The sequence below is a fragment of the Bemisia tabaci genome, chromosome 2 (genome assembly GCF_918797505.1).
Source record: "Bemisia tabaci chromosome 2, PGI_BMITA_v3".
Lineage (NCBI taxonomy): Eukaryota > Metazoa > Arthropoda > Insecta > Hemiptera > Aleyrodidae > Bemisia > Bemisia tabaci.
In genome coordinates this window covers 34430157-34447605 of record NC_092794.1, presented here as the reverse complement: position 1 = coordinate 34447605, position 17449 = coordinate 34430157, and the positions used below count along the sequence as shown (strand labels likewise).

The 17449-nt window shown below is 39.9% G+C and overlaps 1 protein-coding gene across 1 annotated transcript in view; it reads left to right on the top strand.

The window, feature by feature from the left end:
* Window positions 1-17449, top strand: part of Rab6 (RAS oncogene family member Rab6) — a 137308-nt gene that overhangs the window by 103128 nt on the left and 16731 nt on the right. Inside the window, exon 5 of the mRNA XM_019057903.2 lies at window positions 7932-7998. Within this exon, the coding sequence (XP_018913448.1) occupies window positions 7932-7998 (67 nt within the window). The remainder of the gene's footprint in view (window positions 1-7931; window positions 7999-17449) is intronic.

Here is a 17449-nt window from a genome sequence, read left to right as displayed (position 1 = left end):
ATACTCAAAGTCTCACATATATAATTTGAAAGGGGGGGTCTGGGGGGCGGCGCCCCCTCAGCAGGTAGCTTTTGCTACTTGTTATTTAACTGTTCACTAATTTGCTCTGGTAGCGATTCAAGTAATACTTACGGCTTTTTGGACGACTTTTTAAACCTCCACCCCTTGTGAAGCAACAGTGCAACTACATTTCAATCCCCTTTGGAATCAAGTAACTGCCCTGATCTCCCCCTCCCCAATTTTCCAGAAAGTGACAGAGAAAGTGTGAAAACTGGCGACTTTTTGTTTCTATTCAAAATTATTAATTTTTCTTATAGTGGGCGGCTCACGTAAGACTTGACTTGACTCCCTCCCCCTTCATAATACCCCGTGAGCCAAACTTACACCTTACCCCCCACCCCCTTTTTTGAGTAGCTTAAGCAAGGTTTTTATTATAGGGTAATGTTTCAGGCTTGCGCTCTTCAACGTGTGTAAATTAACTTTTTTTTTTTTTTTTTTTTTTTTTTTTTTTTTTAAATTCATGCGTTTTCTGTAAAGAGTTACTTAACTCACCAAGCGCGGGCCCGCCCGCAGATTTTATCGCTGGGCCCACCTCAATACCCTGCAAGGCTCGATGAGGGGATTCCATTTCAAAATTTCAGGACGTGACTGGGCTCCGTAGAGCCGCGGGCTTGCCCTCAGTGCGGCCCTTCATTTTCGCCACTGCTGTTGAATCATTCAAACTATGTAAATATAATAAAAGTCCCCTTTAGTCCTCATTTCTGGAGTTGATACTTGCATCTGGTTGTTCATTGAAGCGTGCTAATTAGATGTTGAATAAAAATAATCTGTTGTCCTCCATATGCCCTAAAGGAGCTGGATACACAATTGCGACCGCCATTTCCACAATTTTAAAGATTTCTTCAAGAGACTTTGCAAACATGCAGAAAATTTGCTTCCGGTTTTAGGGGTAATATTTTCATAAAAAATCAAGAGCAATTCTTGGTTTCCTAGATGTCCGGTTTTTTGTTCCATGTGTGGGCATATAATTCAGCTGAATCGCTCGATATGGCTGAAGATTCTTCATTTTTACTTTCCACTAATTTTTCACCAGGCTTGGTAAGCATGAAAAAATGAGAGTTTTGTTATTTCTAAAAAAGCCTATATTTATAAGACATTGACATAGAGTACATATAGTTGTAATGTAAGTGGAAGAGCTGGCGCCATGTTCTGCTCGACGAGTTTCGAGCCGGTGTGCAGGGTCACTTTTTCGATACATATTCGATCCAAAATGGCGGTGTGGAATATGGCCGGGTCCCCGTGTATCGCAAACAATCGATTATGTATCGTAAAAGGGACCTGGCGCCGCACAGGAATCTCGGAATTCGGGACCTGGAAAATCCTTAAAAGTGGTGCCAGCTCTCCCACTTGCATTACGACTCTATGTGCTCTATGGACATTAAGAGACTGTAGTAACTATTTTGCTGGGCAGGTTGGTACTAAAATGAAGGTCGAAAACACGATTTTATCGGCTTTGCAGTGATTTTCGTCAAATATTTTTAATAATTTGGTAACTAGGCAAAAATTAGGCCTTCAATTTTCAAAGAATTTTCAAAGTTGAAAAAGAAGCTTTTAAAATTATCTGGTAATGGTCGCGTTTGGTACCATCTAAGAGGCAACAGAAAGGTCAGTAAACACATTATTATATCTTCGAATTTTCAGCGATTTTCTCTTGCCTCTTGCTATTGCCTCTGAAGTGGTACAAAACGATTATCATAATTTTAATCTACTTAAATATGGTCTCTAAAAAGTGGAGGCCAAGTTTTTCAGTCTTCCCCCACCAAAAAAAAAAAAAAAAAAAAAAAAAAAAAAAAAAAAAAAAAATTATGCGGAATTTGCTTTAAAAAAAGTTGATAAGAACTATATCCTTTTACCTTGCTAGGCTCTCCTCGGAGCTAGGAAAATATCCCTTGATGAAATAATTATTGCATTCTCCTTATCTACCATGAAAATAATCCAAAATTTTAAGTTCCAATTTTCACGTGCTTGCCAATTCACTACGAAAAATTAGTAAAAAATGGAAAATAGTGTTATTACCTGTGCTACTTGTCCGTCGGATGGACAAAAACACTGTCTTATTTTCTATGGACCGTTCCGTGAGAGACTTTTTTTGAGGCAGATTCTAAGCATCAATAACACAAGCGAAATGCATTGTCGCCTTAATATCGTATCCGTTTCATTCGTGTAATCAACCGGTTAGCGAAACGACGAACATGTAAAAGCTCCTCGTCACCATTAGCTTCTCCCTTTTCCAAAATGAACCTATCCTACGATCAAAGTAGGTATACAATACACTGAACCAACACTACGAAAATGAACTATTAAAACTTTGGGTAAATTGTATTTTTCATGGTAGGTACTATCTATGCTTGTTAAGGAGAGATTTCCCCCCTCTTCCCCCCGTTTCTGCGTCCACTCATTTTTTGGCACTCACGCCCCATTTAGTGCCCCCTCCCGCTCCCCATGGCCCCTCTGGTCCCGGGGCCGGGCCCGCTCAGTACTTATGATTCACTTGCCTCCCCTTGCCCCACCGCACATTTGTCTCCTCCATGCTCTCTCTCGCACATTTTGTATCAATGCTTCACCAATAGATTTCGCTGTCTGGTCTTTCGGTTCGCGTTCCTCCACAGTTTTTCGTGTTTTGTCTTTGATGGGGTCCGCGGCCGAGGCCAGTAGCCCTCGAGTCTGTCACCCAGCTCCTCGTTTAGTAAGGCTTGGCTCTGCTCCTGCGACGTATGAGCGCGGACGGACCAAGTCCCTATTTGATTTCCACCTTGCTTCCTTCCATTTACCTTACACCTTGCCAAGTCGCCGCCTCCGACACCGATTTGTGCTTGCACACTTCAAGCTAGGAATGGCATTGGCTCCCTAGTCATCCCCCCGGTCGCCGCCTCCGACACCGGTCTGTGCTTTGCACATTCCAAGCTAGGAATGGCACGGGATTGTCCATCCTCCATCCTTGTGCAAGGTTAAATTTTTGGAAGGGAGCCTGGTTTCCGGGTCCCACCCCCCTTATTGTCGCCCTCCACTCGCCCATTAGTTTGCTATAGCCCCGCCCGCCATTTTTGTATTCGTAGTTAAGTTCTGTTTGTAGTTCTGATTTTGTAAGTTCAATAAATGCACCCCTTTTGAGAGCTTCCGATGATGGATTTCACGCGTCATTAGAGGTTCATCTCTTTCGTGGTCTGAGGAAGCTCGAAAAAGCCCATAAGGCGTTTGGTGCATCCCCCTCCCCCAAGTTAGCCCCCCTCTCTCTTTTCCTCCATTTTGGAGGTGGTCCCTCGGTTTCCCCCCTATTTTCACCATATTGGCTGAGCCCCTCGGGATCCCCCCATTCAACCCCGTGACTGAGCCCCTCCCCCCCTCTCAGTCTCGTTCAATGCTTCTTGGGCCGAACTAAGTTAAGAATAGAGCTGATAAAATTCAATGGCAACAGGCTATTAAAGAGGAGCTTGACTCTCTCGCATCCAACAAAACTTGGAGTCTCGTACCAAAGCCTGAGGATAAGAATATTGTTGATTGTAAATGGATTTTTAGAATTAAGAAGGATGAATTTGGGAAACCTAAAAAACATAAAGCTTGGTTAGTTGCTCGTGGTTCCAGTCAAAAATATGCTGAAGACTATTATGAAACTTTTGCTCCTGTCACTCAAATAGCGATTTTCGGAATTCTGGTGGCTTTTGCCAACCAATTTGATTTGCCAATTCACCATATGGATGTAAAAACAGCTTCTCTATAGGAAAATTTAAGAGAAGAAATTTATATGAGAATTCCTGAGGGAGTTGTAAGTAATGGTAATCAAGTTTGCAAGCTCAATAAATCTTATACGGTCTAAAACAAGCCGCTAGATGTTGGTTTGAGACTTTTCATGTGAAACTCATTAAAACAGGGTTTAAAACTTCACCGGCTGATCTCTGCGTTTATTTTTTGGACAAAGGAAGTGTTGATAAAAACATTTATGTTGTTCTGTATGTTGAAGATGTTGTAATTATTTGCAAAGATATGGAAGCAATGAATAATTTTAAACGATATTTGATGAGTGAATTTTGTATGATAGATCTTGGAAATATTAGATTATTTCTGGGAATTAGAGTTGAGAGATCCGACGGGATTTTAACTTTGAGTCAATGTGCTTATATTATAAAGTTTTGAAGAATTTTAATATGGCTGATTGTAGTTCCGTTGATACCCCCTTTCCAAGTAAATTAGATTTTGTAGAACTTAATTCAGTAGAAGGGAACTACGCACCCTCTCAGAACCTCATAGGGTGTTTGATGTACATAATGATATGCGCAAGACCTGATTTGTGCGCTGCAATAAGTAATTTATGCAGATATACAAGCAAGAACAATAAGATCTTGTGGCAATACTTGGAAAGGGTGTTACATTACCTAAAAGGCTCAAGGAATATGAAATTGACCTATACAAAGAAAGTTATATTTGCTGATATCTTGAGTGGTCACTGTGATTCTGATTGGGCAACAGATGAAAACGATAGAAAGAGCACTACAGGCTTCCTATCTCAATTATTTGAAAATTGTACCTTTTGTTGGAATACAAAAAAACAAAACTCTGTGGCTGCCTCATCCATTGAAGCAGAGTATATGGCGCTTTTTGAAGCTGTCAGGGAAGCTCTTTGGTTGAAATCGTCTCTGAGTAGTATTAATATGACTACAATAACTCTCATTTTAATTTATGAAGACAACACCGGTTGCATAAGCATTGCAAAGAATCCAAGTAGCCACAAAAGATCAAAACATATAGATGTAAAGTATCATTTTTCTAGAGAGCATGTAGAGAAAGGGCTAATAAATGTGAAATGTGTTCCAATAGGTGATCAGCTAGCCGATTTGTTGACTAAACCGTTATTCACTACAAAATTCAAGAAATAAAGACCGGGGCTGGGTCTTCAAAATTAGCAAAATTAGAGCAAGTCAAAATTCAAGTGGACTCGTCCAAATTCAAGTGAATTCGTCAAAAATTAAAAATTCCAAATCTGTGAAAAATTCAAGTGGACTCATCAAAAATTCAAGTGGACTCAGATTCAAAATTCTAAAAATTGTCAAAGAATTCAAGTCAAATTTCTAAATTTGTTTGCAATGTTTTCGGTCTGATGAGGTTTTTCTGCGTTTCCCTCATCCGTAGCAACAAATGTTGGACCTGCATGTTTTTCAGTGAGCATCTATTAATAATGAAATTAATTTTTGACGAGGCAAATTGAAATGTGACAATGTTGTAACAACATGAGACCAAAAATTAATACGTTTCTTCCCAGCTGAGTTTTTTTCATAACCTCCGGTGCATTAATTAGAAGAGTCGCTACACTGAAAAGTACTGTTTTTATTTCGTTGATCCCTTATATTATCCCTGCATCTTTACGTAATGGACCACTCGTTGGATGCGAAAAAAGATGAAAAATCTAAAGAACTGATTTTGGTTCAAATAAAAAATTGAGATTTTGTAAATTCTTTGTTTAAAAGAAATTGTCCAGACGTAAAAACTTGAAAAAAGCACATATGTTAACTTAAAAATGTGATATCAGGATTTCGACTTTTAGAATCTTAAAGTATGTAAGTTTAGACGATTTTTCGTCCAAACCGGACCACGATATCTTTCTTCGTTCGAGAGATATCGAAGTTCACAGGTTTTGACTTCCACCCCCCTAGCCCCCCCCCCCCCACAAATTTTTTGGGGCTCTGAAAATTTTGGAGAAGAAGCGCTCAAGTATGAGTAATCAATAGACAGAGTCTGAAGAAATTCCTGAGGGGGGTTCAAAAAAGCTGTTTTTGCATCAAGCTCTTTTTCGATGATTGGAACATAGAGGAAAAGCGTCGAAAGTGCAGAAACAATTTGAAACGGAGTTCCTTCCCGCGCCTCAAAATCATGTGACTGACGTCACAACGCACGGCCAAGGGTTTTTTTTTCTATATAAACTGCGTGCTAATATGAGTTTTTTAAAAAATCAGAAAAAATCTAGTTTTCCGACTAAACTCATTTTTTTTTTATCTTGATGGATACCTGAAGATAAGTTCCGATGTATGCAACCGGCAATTTCCGGAGCCGCAAATGGATCCTGAATCTTCCTTTTTTAACGGAAGTCCAGCCATTCAATATCTAGCCTCCTATCTTTGTTCTTTTTTCTTTTTGAGGCTTTTGTCCTTTTGTCTTTCCCTTCTTTTTTACATTTACCATTCTTTCATTCATTGTATGAAATAGAATTTTTGTACCGATTCTTTTTTAAGGGGCAAAAAAAAAAGCTGGAGATAAGATGAATCAATTACACACTGGGTTTTTGGCTCTTCATGACGATTTCTGGGTCGAAGAGTGAGTCAAAAATCGCTCCTTTCCTGTTTTCCTCACAGAGCGAAGGAGCCGTTCGGCGGTGAGCGGAGGGCTGTGTGCAGCAGCCAGCCCTGCTCTGGTTTCTCCGGCAGCGTCCGCTCATCATCATAGCTAATTGGAGCTCGAAATAAACTTAACTTAACCTAACCTCCACTAGATAAACACGTAGTCAAGATGTGGGTAATGGCAGCTAGGAGAGGCAGAGAGGCTCCCATGTGTTGTGACGCGTAGTTTGACCAACTGTACTGCAGCCAATGGAAAGTGTTCTTTTCCAACTTGAATTTGATGGAACTTTGACGGGCTTTTTTGGGCTTTAGGACTTGATTTTTGACTTTTTGAACATTGCCATCGTTTTTATGGCGAAAAGTTCCTTGACTACATAATTTTTATTCTCAAATCCCTCGCCCATGAAACAACCCCATTCGAAGGTGTAAGTCAGCAATCACATAACTCCTTTGCTGTATCTAAAAATCTCCATGGCTATGTTATTTTTTTGACCAATTGATATCATTCCTTGAAGTTTATACAGAATTTTCTCCGCACAGAGAAGAAAAATCATGGCAGTTTTAAAGATTACTTTGAGTAGTTTTTCCGTTTAAAAAAGAATAAAGTATGACAGGAGGTCTGCGATGTTGTAAACCGAGTTACGTGATTGCCCGCTTATGCCGTTGACTTGTTTTTCGGTGTCATTCTAAAGATTCGCTACCAATTAAAGTTTGTTAAAAGGAACGTTAGGCTACTTTTAAAGTGAGAGGATACTTTAAGTGGCAGTCAAAACTGAGACACCGTTTCATGCTTCCTCCAGGAAAAAATAAATGGACTGAAGTCACATTGTTTTTCATGGGCGGTATGACAGTTGCTGCTAGATGTGAGGGGAGTAAACTTTTAGTTGCAGTGTTGCATACGTGCGTATTTGAAGGCGGTTGATGAAAGAAACGCTGCTGAAAAAGATTTCATCAAGAATAATACTTTCGGAGGTGCTGGTTCCTTTTCCATCATTTCAATTTTGTACCAGTACAACCATGAGATCTAAGTTTTTTTATTGCATCTGATTATCCATATTGTTCGCAACGCATGATGTTCCATCCACGCTGTGGGATTAACTGTACCTTTTAATAGAAAAAATAAAGCACTCAGTCCTGTTAAACTCTATTGTATTGAGTCTTTATTTTGTCAGCATTGGCAAAGAATAGGTTTGAAACAGTAATTTACCAACCATCTATCTCGGAATTCAGTGTTGGACCTCAGTTCCACGAACACATAACTCGGTTTTTCGGCCATTTCTGCTGAAAGACGAGAATATTATTCAAAAATTGATGGCAGAGTCTTGTAAAGCATCTTATTCTTGCTGTCTCCAAGAATTATACCCCTCTGATTCCAAAGATGAGAAATATTGAGAGTTTTTTCCCTCTCCTGAAAAATCGCGTTTTCCGAGTTATGTGATTGCTGACTTATATTGACCGTCGATTTATATTGCATGACACTTCTTCTTTAATTCTCGTTCGAACTCCTTTCTTCTTATTTAATAATCTGTCTACTTATATTTCCAGCTGTTTAGACGAGTGGCAGCAGCCCTACCTGGAATGGACTCAACGGAAAACAAACCTCCTGAAGACAGTATCCTTTTACATTTACCCGTTCTAATTATTGAGTTACAATTAGCTTCTTTCGTTGGTTTTTTGTTGAAATATACTTGAAAGCGTTCTATTATGAACGTTTAAGAAGGACCCTTAGCAAAGAGTAATGATAAACGTTTCCCGGGGTCAGTTCCAATGAATTAAAAAATCAAAAAATTTGGACCTGTCCTTAACCACACTTTAAAAATTCTATGGGACGTTCACTAGGATGGAGCGTTTTTCAGTTTTTTCGAAATTGCGAAATGGGTAGGGCGGAAAAGTTGCTGTGCAGAAGACTATTGGACACAAGTTTTTTTCTTTTTCTAAAATTTTGACCCTTTCCGTTGCCCCCAAGCCCTCATCGTTTTGATATTTTTTAAAAAAAAATCGTGTTTCTGCTGAGTCTGAGTTAATCTCAGTATTGAAGCGTCACTATGGCCTTGATGGCCAAATAATATGGTAGCATAGTTTTACTAAGACGTACAGAGCTTATTTTCTGAGGCACATTATTGTCAAGTTCCAAAAATTCACGGAAAGAACACTATCTCTGGTAATTTTCGAAAATCTCCGAAAATTCGGCACCTCGCCAGAAAACCAGTCCAACAAGGAAGTGCAACCTCGCCACAAGACATTTCAGAGGTATTTTTGCTGGTAGATTTCCTTTTTTATACAAAATTATAAAAAAATTACTTCCAATAGCATTCAACTGGTTCTATGGTTAAATGGTACAAAGGGTTTCAAGAAGGGATGTTGTTTGTTGGGGACATTATTTAAAACATATCTCGAGCATGTGCTTAAAGAATGGAAGAAAAAATGTACTGAAATGAGTGTCCCCCTGGGTGATTTTAAAACTGTCCTTACTCCGTGCTTTGCTGATGAACAAATGGTGATTACACAAGATCAAGATGACGCCGAGTACAAGATGCGCAAGTTGGTTGAGGAGAATCGGAAGTGGGGTTTGGAAGTCAGTATATCCAGATCTGAGATTTTAACTTTGGGAGGTGATTAGCAAAGCACAGATCAAGGGCTGGGCAGAATACAAGTACTTGGGGGTGCGATTGACCCAGGATGGAAAGACGATAGATCAAGCTGTAAAGGAAAGGAACACCCCAGGGAGATAGGCTGTAGGGATGTTAAGTGGAATCCTGTAAGATCCGCGGATTTCCAAAGAGAACTAGAGAAGAGTTTACGACGCCAAGTCAAAAGTATCCTCACATATGGCCGTGAAAGTTAGCAGCTGAAAAAACGAACACAGGGTATGCTAAGAGCACTGGAGATGGATTTCTGGAGAAGGTTGGCTAGAATATCTAGAAGAAATCGGGTCAGCAATGATAGAGTGTCACATCATGGGAGTCGAAAATTACATTGTATTAGATTCGCAATTTCTTTGAATGACATTTCCGGATAAATCATGGGTTTTCCCGGGAAGGAGGCCTCTCATTCTTTCCAGATTCTACTGTTGCCAGATATGCTGTTTTTCCAGTACTTTTCCTCTTTCAAGCATGTAAAATATTCACATTATCACACAATCTGGCAAAGCCGGACTGGATTCAATGAGGAATGAATGAGAAAGTGGAAAGGTGAAATCCTCCGAAGTTTATATGAATGGTGCCTTGTCACACGATGAGCAAGGAAAGAAAGTTCGTGGAAAATCGGTTTTCAAATCCTAATTCTATTGAAGTTTTTAGAACTGTTAATTTCCACACTAAATCTATCACTAAGTGAAGAAAAAAAAACACTAAGAAGTGGCCCGAAACTGTATCTAACAAGGTGGAGAAATGGTGCTGGGACGCTGGGTCCACACCATTTCGCGGGGAAATCAAAGCCAAGGAGTTCCAAAAATTAAAATTAGAGTCAAAATTTTTTGAGCTCTAATGCGCACCAGTACGAAACTGAGGGGGGAGAGTGTTCAGCTCAGGCAGTTTGCATAGGAATATTAAGTTGGAGTCCCAAAAAGGCCCAAACCGGTATAGATCTCTCGACGTGACCCCAACTTAATATTCCTATGCAAACTGCCTGAGCTGAACACTCTCCCCTCTCAGTTTCGTACTGGTGCGCATTAGAGCTCAAAAAATTTTGACTCTAATTTTAATTTTTGGAACTCCTTGGCTTTGATTTCCCCGTGAAATGGTGTGGACCCAGCACCATTTCTCCACCTTGTCTCACTAAGTTGATGATATCTATGGCATCATTTCAGTAACCCTGGAAAGAAATATTTTTTTTCTGGAAAGAAAAACCTTTTCTCAAGGGGAAAAACTTTTTTCACTGGGGAGAAATTTTTTTGAGGAGAGGAAAGAAAATTTTGATGAGGGTAGAAACTTTTTTTACGAGGAGAAAAACTTTTTTTTACTAGGAGAGAAATATTTTCCTCGGGCGAGAGAAAAAGTTTTTTTCCCCGCATGAGAAAAAAATATTTTCCCCCGGTCGAACAAAAATATTTCTCCCCGCGCAAGAAAAATGTTTCTCCAACGCTACAAAAAGTTTTTTTTTTTTTTTTTTTTTTTTTTTATTCATGTAAATGTACATAGCAATTACACTTGAAATTTTCAGACCAGATAGGTCTTTATAAAATTTTACATTAACTTATACCTAATAAAGTATAATACACACCACTTTTTAGAGTTAATAACAGAATTCAAATATTGAGAGGGGATAAAATTACAAAAGAGATAAAGATTAGATAACTGGAACTAAAGTTAAGAAAATAGGGACATCAAGGTGAGAGCTAACTATTGAAAGAAAGAATTTTACGAAAGTTACGAAGAGATTGTAGGAAATGAAAATTAAAAATAATTAACTTGAATGTCAAAAGAAAAGGGAGAAAAAGCGGGAAAAACTAAGAATGAATAGCTATGTGAATTCTCATGTAAAACATGAGAGTTTTTTATTTAAGAGTGCGTGACCCCGTCAGTCGACAAAGACTAAATCGGGGGCCAGTGGCACGAGCCTAACACTGGCGAAAGCGAGCCGTTGCCAACTCGTGGGGTTTTCTTCTTTTTAGACGGCGTGGAGCCTCCATCCAGTCCAGGAGCGTTATCGCTTCCGGGTTAGGGTGTACTCCCAAACGCTCTTCATAGTTGTTATACAACCTGGATTTATGTGAATCCATTTCTTCTATCCCGAACTCGCCACGAATATCTGCGTTACGCTCGTACCACCTGGCCCCCGCCATTTGTCTTAAAATTTTGTTTTGTGTGCGCTCAATGATCTTTAAATTGGAAGATGCAGCACAGGCCCACATCTGACTGCCGTAGATCCAGAATGGCCTTATCATGGATTTATAGAGTAATATTTTATTATTTAAGGATAATTTTGAACGCTTCCCAAGGAGCCATAGCATTTGACGATGCTTTAATTCGATTTGCTTTTTTTTAGTCAGGATATGTCTTTTCCAGTTAAGTCTGCTATCCATGATAAGGCCAAGATAACGGGCCTCAAACGCGTGAGGGATGGCAGTGTTTTCGAGAATCAACGGTGTGTGAACGTAAGGGCGGAGGGTAAACACCACGTTCACCGACTTTGAAGCATTAAGCACGGTTCGATCATTATTCGTCCATTCTTGGATGTTATCCAGGCCCGACTGTAAGTATGTAACAGTCTCGTTGCATGTGGGGGCTGACGATGCTACGGCAGTATCGTCAGCAAAGATACCCAATTTACAATTTTTTGTTTTTGGGATGTCTGCTGTGAAAAGACTGTAAAGGAGAGGGGAGAGTACAGATCCCTGGGGTACCCCTGCTCTAATTGATTTAAATACAGAGTAAGCGTCTTCAAATCGGACTCTGAAAAAACGACTATCTAAGTAATACATTAGCAGTTTGACATGATTTCCAGGTAGCATTTTGGATAGTTTGAATGCCAGTTTTTGATGCCACACTCGGTCGAATGCCTGGGCAACATCCAAGAAAACGACATTACAAAATTTCTTCTCTTCTAAAGACTTCTCAATAAAAGCAGAGATGCGATGGAGTTGCTCTATTGTGCTGTGTTGTGGTCGGAATCCAAATTACTCGTTAGGGAGAAGTTTTTTCTTCATAACAATAGGAAAAAGTCTTTTAATATAGAGCTTTTCGAACAGTTTACTTATAAGGGGCAACAAAGAAATAGGTCTATAGGAGCTGGGTGCTGAAGGAGGTTTACCCGATTTTAGTAGGACTATTACTTCAGCCTTTTTCCATTGTAGTGGTACATATTTTAAGGTTAAGACAGCGTTAAAAATAGTTGTTAATTTTCTAATTGCTGCTTCTGGAAGTTGTTTCAGCACAACACCCGATATGAGGTCAAAGCCAGGACACTTTTTGATTTTTGTTTTATATTTGATTTCATTAAAAATGTCCTCAAAGTTAATTTTTTTAATTTTTTCATCGGGGAGGAATTGAATATCATTTACCTCGTTCAAAATTTCTCTCTCTCGTTCTGGGTCAGTACAGGGGTTTGGTTGAAACACTGATTCTAAATGGGCATTAATTGTGTTTGCTTTTTCTTGGCTGTTGTTAGCCCATTCCCCGTTTGATTGTAAAATAGGGAAGCTTGTGTGGAAAGGGCGTTTCAGAGATTTAGTTGCTTTCCACAGTGAGTAATCATTAATTTCTTTTGCACTTAAATCCCGAATAAATTTTTCGAACTGAGCGTTCCTGAATTCGTTGATGCGTTTTGTTACTGCTTTGTTCAATTGGTTGTAACGAACTTTGTCTGCGGGAAACAAGGAAGATTTTTTGCGTCGTGCAGCCCCCTTTTTCCTATCAATTAAACGAAGAATTTCTGCCGGAAGAGTACATTTTGGGTAAAAGTTCCCATTATTACGTGCAACTGGCGTGCTAATTTTTGCAGCCTCTTGTATAAGGGAAGTTAGACGTTCAGCTTCAAAATCGAGGGATTTTTGATCGTTAATGGTGGTAGAATTATCGATCCGGTTTGTTAAGGTTGTACGAAATTTTTCCCAGTCCGTTTGGGCGGAAAAGAGACACGGGGGTCTTTTAGTTAATACAGGTGTAGCATAGATAGACAAAACGACAGGGACATGATCTTTAGGGCGTACGCCTTTTTTGCTATTCAGAACATCGCAGACGGTTTTGTTACTTAGTGAGAGATTATTAAAGACAAAAAAGTCGATAACATCGGGCTCTTTGGTTCCATCCGCTGGGTAAAATGTGGGTTTGCCCGGGGTGATGAAATCACCTCCGATTAAATTTACTGCTGTTTCCAAGTGTCTACCTTTAGGGTTCGTGAGTCTAGATCCCCACCTGACAGATTTACAATTCCAGTCACCGCCTATAATAAAGCGGGAACCCATCCCTTCGAGCAATTCGGTATAATGTGCAACGTCGCAACGCTGTCCGGGCGGTGCGTAGATGGCACCAATTTCGAAAGGTCCTAGAGATGACTCAATCTGAATGACTACAGACTGGAATCTCTCTTCTTCTATAATTTTGATAACGGAGTGTTTTAATGACTCCCTGATTGCTATCGAGGCACCCCCCCGCGCTTTGTTAGATGGGTGTCTTGCATTATAAAACCGAAATCCCTTCACATAACCCCTTGATTCTCTGGCAAAGTGGGTCTCAGGAAAAAGGGCAACGTCCGTTCTTAATTGAGCCATGGTTTCACTAAATGCGAGTAATTTAGCCGGGGTTAGACCGTTGGCGTTCCATGCAACAAAATTTAAAATATTTTCTTTAGAATTAGAGTGATTCATGCTCGGAAGGAAGTAGAGCCGACAACACGGCCAAGTAAAGCTTGCTCGTATTTTTCTTGGCGTTTACTCATTTCTTCGAGCTGTTTTCTAAGAGAATCAATTGTGAGTAATAGTTGACTTATCAATTCCGTTTGATGGTTATCACCGGATGACGAGGGGCTCGTTGCTTCTGCAAATGTGACATTCGGTTTGATTTTATTATGATTAGATAATTTGGAATTTTTATTATTTTGAGTATTTACGTTTTTCTGATTAGGTTTTTCGGGAAGGGCAGGGAAATTTCCCCTAATACTGGATTTTTGTAGATTTTTACCTTTAAGAGCTTTGAGCCTATCTTTTTGCATCTCTTTGGCAAAGGGGCAGCCTCGATAGCTAGCCGGGTGACCTGTTACCCCACAATTTGCACACTTAGGGTTGATAATGCGCTTCGCCCAAGGGCATTCTGAGGATAGATGTTTAGCTGCACACTTTACACAACGTGCTTGCTTACCACAATATGCTTGGGAATGTCCGAAATTTTGACATTTTCGACACTGTATTATCTTAGTAGTACTAACTTTAATGGGTTCTACTTTTACAACCATAGAACAAATACCAACAATCTCATAGATTTTTTCTATATCATCAGTATAGTCGAAGTCGACCTGATGGACCGGTATTTTTATCAGTTTAGTTTTACTTACATAAGCAGAGTCAGCAATAAAAAGAGGCTCGTTATCTTTATCTACAATTGTTTCTGGGGGGTAGGTTTCGTCTGAGTTTGTCTCATTGACTGCGGAATTTGTTTCCATAGCCGAGACTGAGTTTTGCTCAGGCACTGACTTAGGATCAGCCGTCTGTGGAGCTAGAACCACAGGTGATACTGATTTTTTCAAAGCTTTAAGTTCCGCGTCCGACAGTGGGACGCGTTTCATGAGGCAAGTCGCTTTTTTAGGTTTAAAACCTTTATTTTTTAAGTCGTCAAGAATATCTTGCTCTTCGATTGAAGGGTGAAGCCCTCTTACAATAACTTTAATATCACGCAGATTTTTATTGCAGTGAGTGTAGTATTGCACTTTATTATTAGTCTCCTGTGTTTCTCTGAGGGATTCTAAGATTATTTTCGCCGTAGCGTCGTCTTTCGGATTTAGTTGCCAGACTTCATTATTAATAATTTTAGTTCTGACATCTTCCTTTTAACTGATTTTTTTGTGATTAATTTCTACAAGATTGACATAATTGTCTACACCTATAACTTTAATGGGAGGGGGGGTAAAATTTTCTTAACTCTAGATGCATTTGATACACTATGATTAGGTATATTTACTTTAACTGGAGCGCTCTCACCCGGTTTGGTTTGTTGATTATCGGTATGGCCACTTGAAGCTGAAGTGCTCGCTCTCTTACGCTTCCTTCTTTGAGATTGGATCGCTTTCCGTTTGGAGTTAAATTCGGTATCCGAGTTGTAGTCGACCCAGGTGTCGGAAGATTCAGAGTCATCAGCATTGTGATTCGATTCCACGTCGTCTTCCAGAAAGGCAAATTGGTTAGAAACAGGTGTTGTAGATGTACCTGGTTTTGGTGTAACTGGTTTCCCAGTGGCGAACTGTGTTAATTTAGATTGCCCTGAGGGCTTACGAGAGTTATTTTTAACTAACACTTTCGCAGATTGTAGATGGGCATCTCTAGATCGAGAGCTTGCATTTGCAGAGCTAATCGCATTAATTTGTTCCTGTAATTTCTGTATTTTTTTCGCATTTTCTGCTTCAAGGGAATTGATTCTATTCACCAGTTCATTTTTGTCACTGGACAGCGTTTTGACCATGTTTTGCGCCTTGGTCATAAAACTTTTAATTGATTTATCAATGGTAGGGGCCTGAAGAACAGGAACAATGCTGGTGTTTAAAATTTCATTAATAATTGTTTCTTTATCTTCTACCGACGCCACCGCTGTCAAGCTTGACTCCGTAGCAATAAGAGAGAGGTTATCATCCACCCTTGCCGACTGAGAGGGGGGCGGAGACCTCGGGAGAAGAGAACTTCTCCCGAACGGGTTTTGATTTTCCATTTGGCTATTTGGCAACGTGTCTAGTTTAGTTCGAGGTACGTAGGTTAGGCCGATGAGCAATCCCCGCTTTAGGCATTTTTCGCACCCGAGAAAAACGTTGTTTACGTAGCTACACTGAACACCGTGTTTACACTTTACAGGCCGGTCTGCCATGCGATTGTTTATTGTTTATGATGACACTGGCACTAATATCACTCGGGACCCGGCCGCCAGAACACCGCGACGCGAGCACTTTTCTCGATTCCAGCAGAATCACATGCTGGTGGATTTCTTTCCGAAAATTTGTTGAAAAATACTGATCCGGCGTGAGCTGAAGCGCGACCGTCTCGCTTCAGAGCACAACAACGAGTGCTACAAAAAGTATTTCTTTCCAAGCAGTGCTTCCCATGGTTGCCGAACCTAGCCGATGTACTCGACAAGAAACTGAAGTGCTCCCACACGAGGAACGGGAGGTGGAACACACCGTGCACCGCGGAACGCGATGATAAACGAACCGAAACAAAAACAACACGCGAAGGATCAGTGCTGTTATTTCCCGGAAATTTTTGAAATTTTCCGAAACTTTTCCCGAAACTTTTGAAATTCCCGGAACATGCCGAATCTTTTGCATTTTTCGGAACTTTCCTGGAACATTTGTTGTTTTACCGTTCGTGGTCTTTTATTTCTAACCTAAAAAGTGAAAAGAAAATTAACGGCACGCGCCCCTCAAAAATTGTCCTGTGTTTTTGCGCTTCTTCTTCCTCTTATTCTTGTCATTTTACTTTTTTGAAAATTTGTTAAACCCATCGCAGATATCTTGTGTTTTACCTTCCCCCTCTAGGAATTTAGACCTCCCCCTGATTTTTCCCTGAATTATGGCAAACCCCCCCCCCCCGATTTCTCCTACATTTAGACCTCCCCCTTGAATTTCGTCTTTTTCCTGAGTTTCTTCTTCGATCAAATAATTCTGCATGCCAAAAATCAATAATAATCGCCTAGATTAGGCAGGTATCCATTTGCACCTTATAACTCAGTGTGCCTGCGTGGATTGCGTGGTCTTAATGTGGAACCTCTCTGGAAGCTAATTTCACTTTTTAAGAGAAAGTTAAATGAACTGAAAATATTCACAATTTACATGAAAGTCTGTAAGAATTGCCTCTAATTGCCCCGGACAACATTAGAAATTTCAGAATTTTCCGGGCGAGGCCCCCTCAACCCCCTCACCTGGGAGTATTTCATACCTTCCAAACTTTTTTAGTGAGGGGAGTTTAATGAAGTAAGATTAAAGAGGAACTCGTATGGATGCATAAGTTTTCGGGGAGGATAAAGGCACCACTAGATATGTTCAAGTATTAATCTATCAACAAATAATGAAGCACTTGGGTACTTGCTACCTTCAACTTTTACAAGCCACTGAATATAAGCGCGTGCAAACTTAACTTTGTTACACGCATAATGTAAGCGAAGAAATCACGGATAGACTTATAGATCGTTTAAGGTGCATTGTGCCTGGCGGTTAATCGTTGAATTGCTAAGCACACCCATGAAACCACCGCGGATCTTTAAATCGGCGACTATTATGCTGCGTTCAAGGTATAAAATTATAAATTGCATACGATAATAAATTTTCATTTATCCCAAGAACATCTTTTGGCCGTATTTTAGGTAAATTTTATTTCTTTGCTCTCAAACTTTCAATCTATAAACTGTATGTTCTTATATAAATTTGTA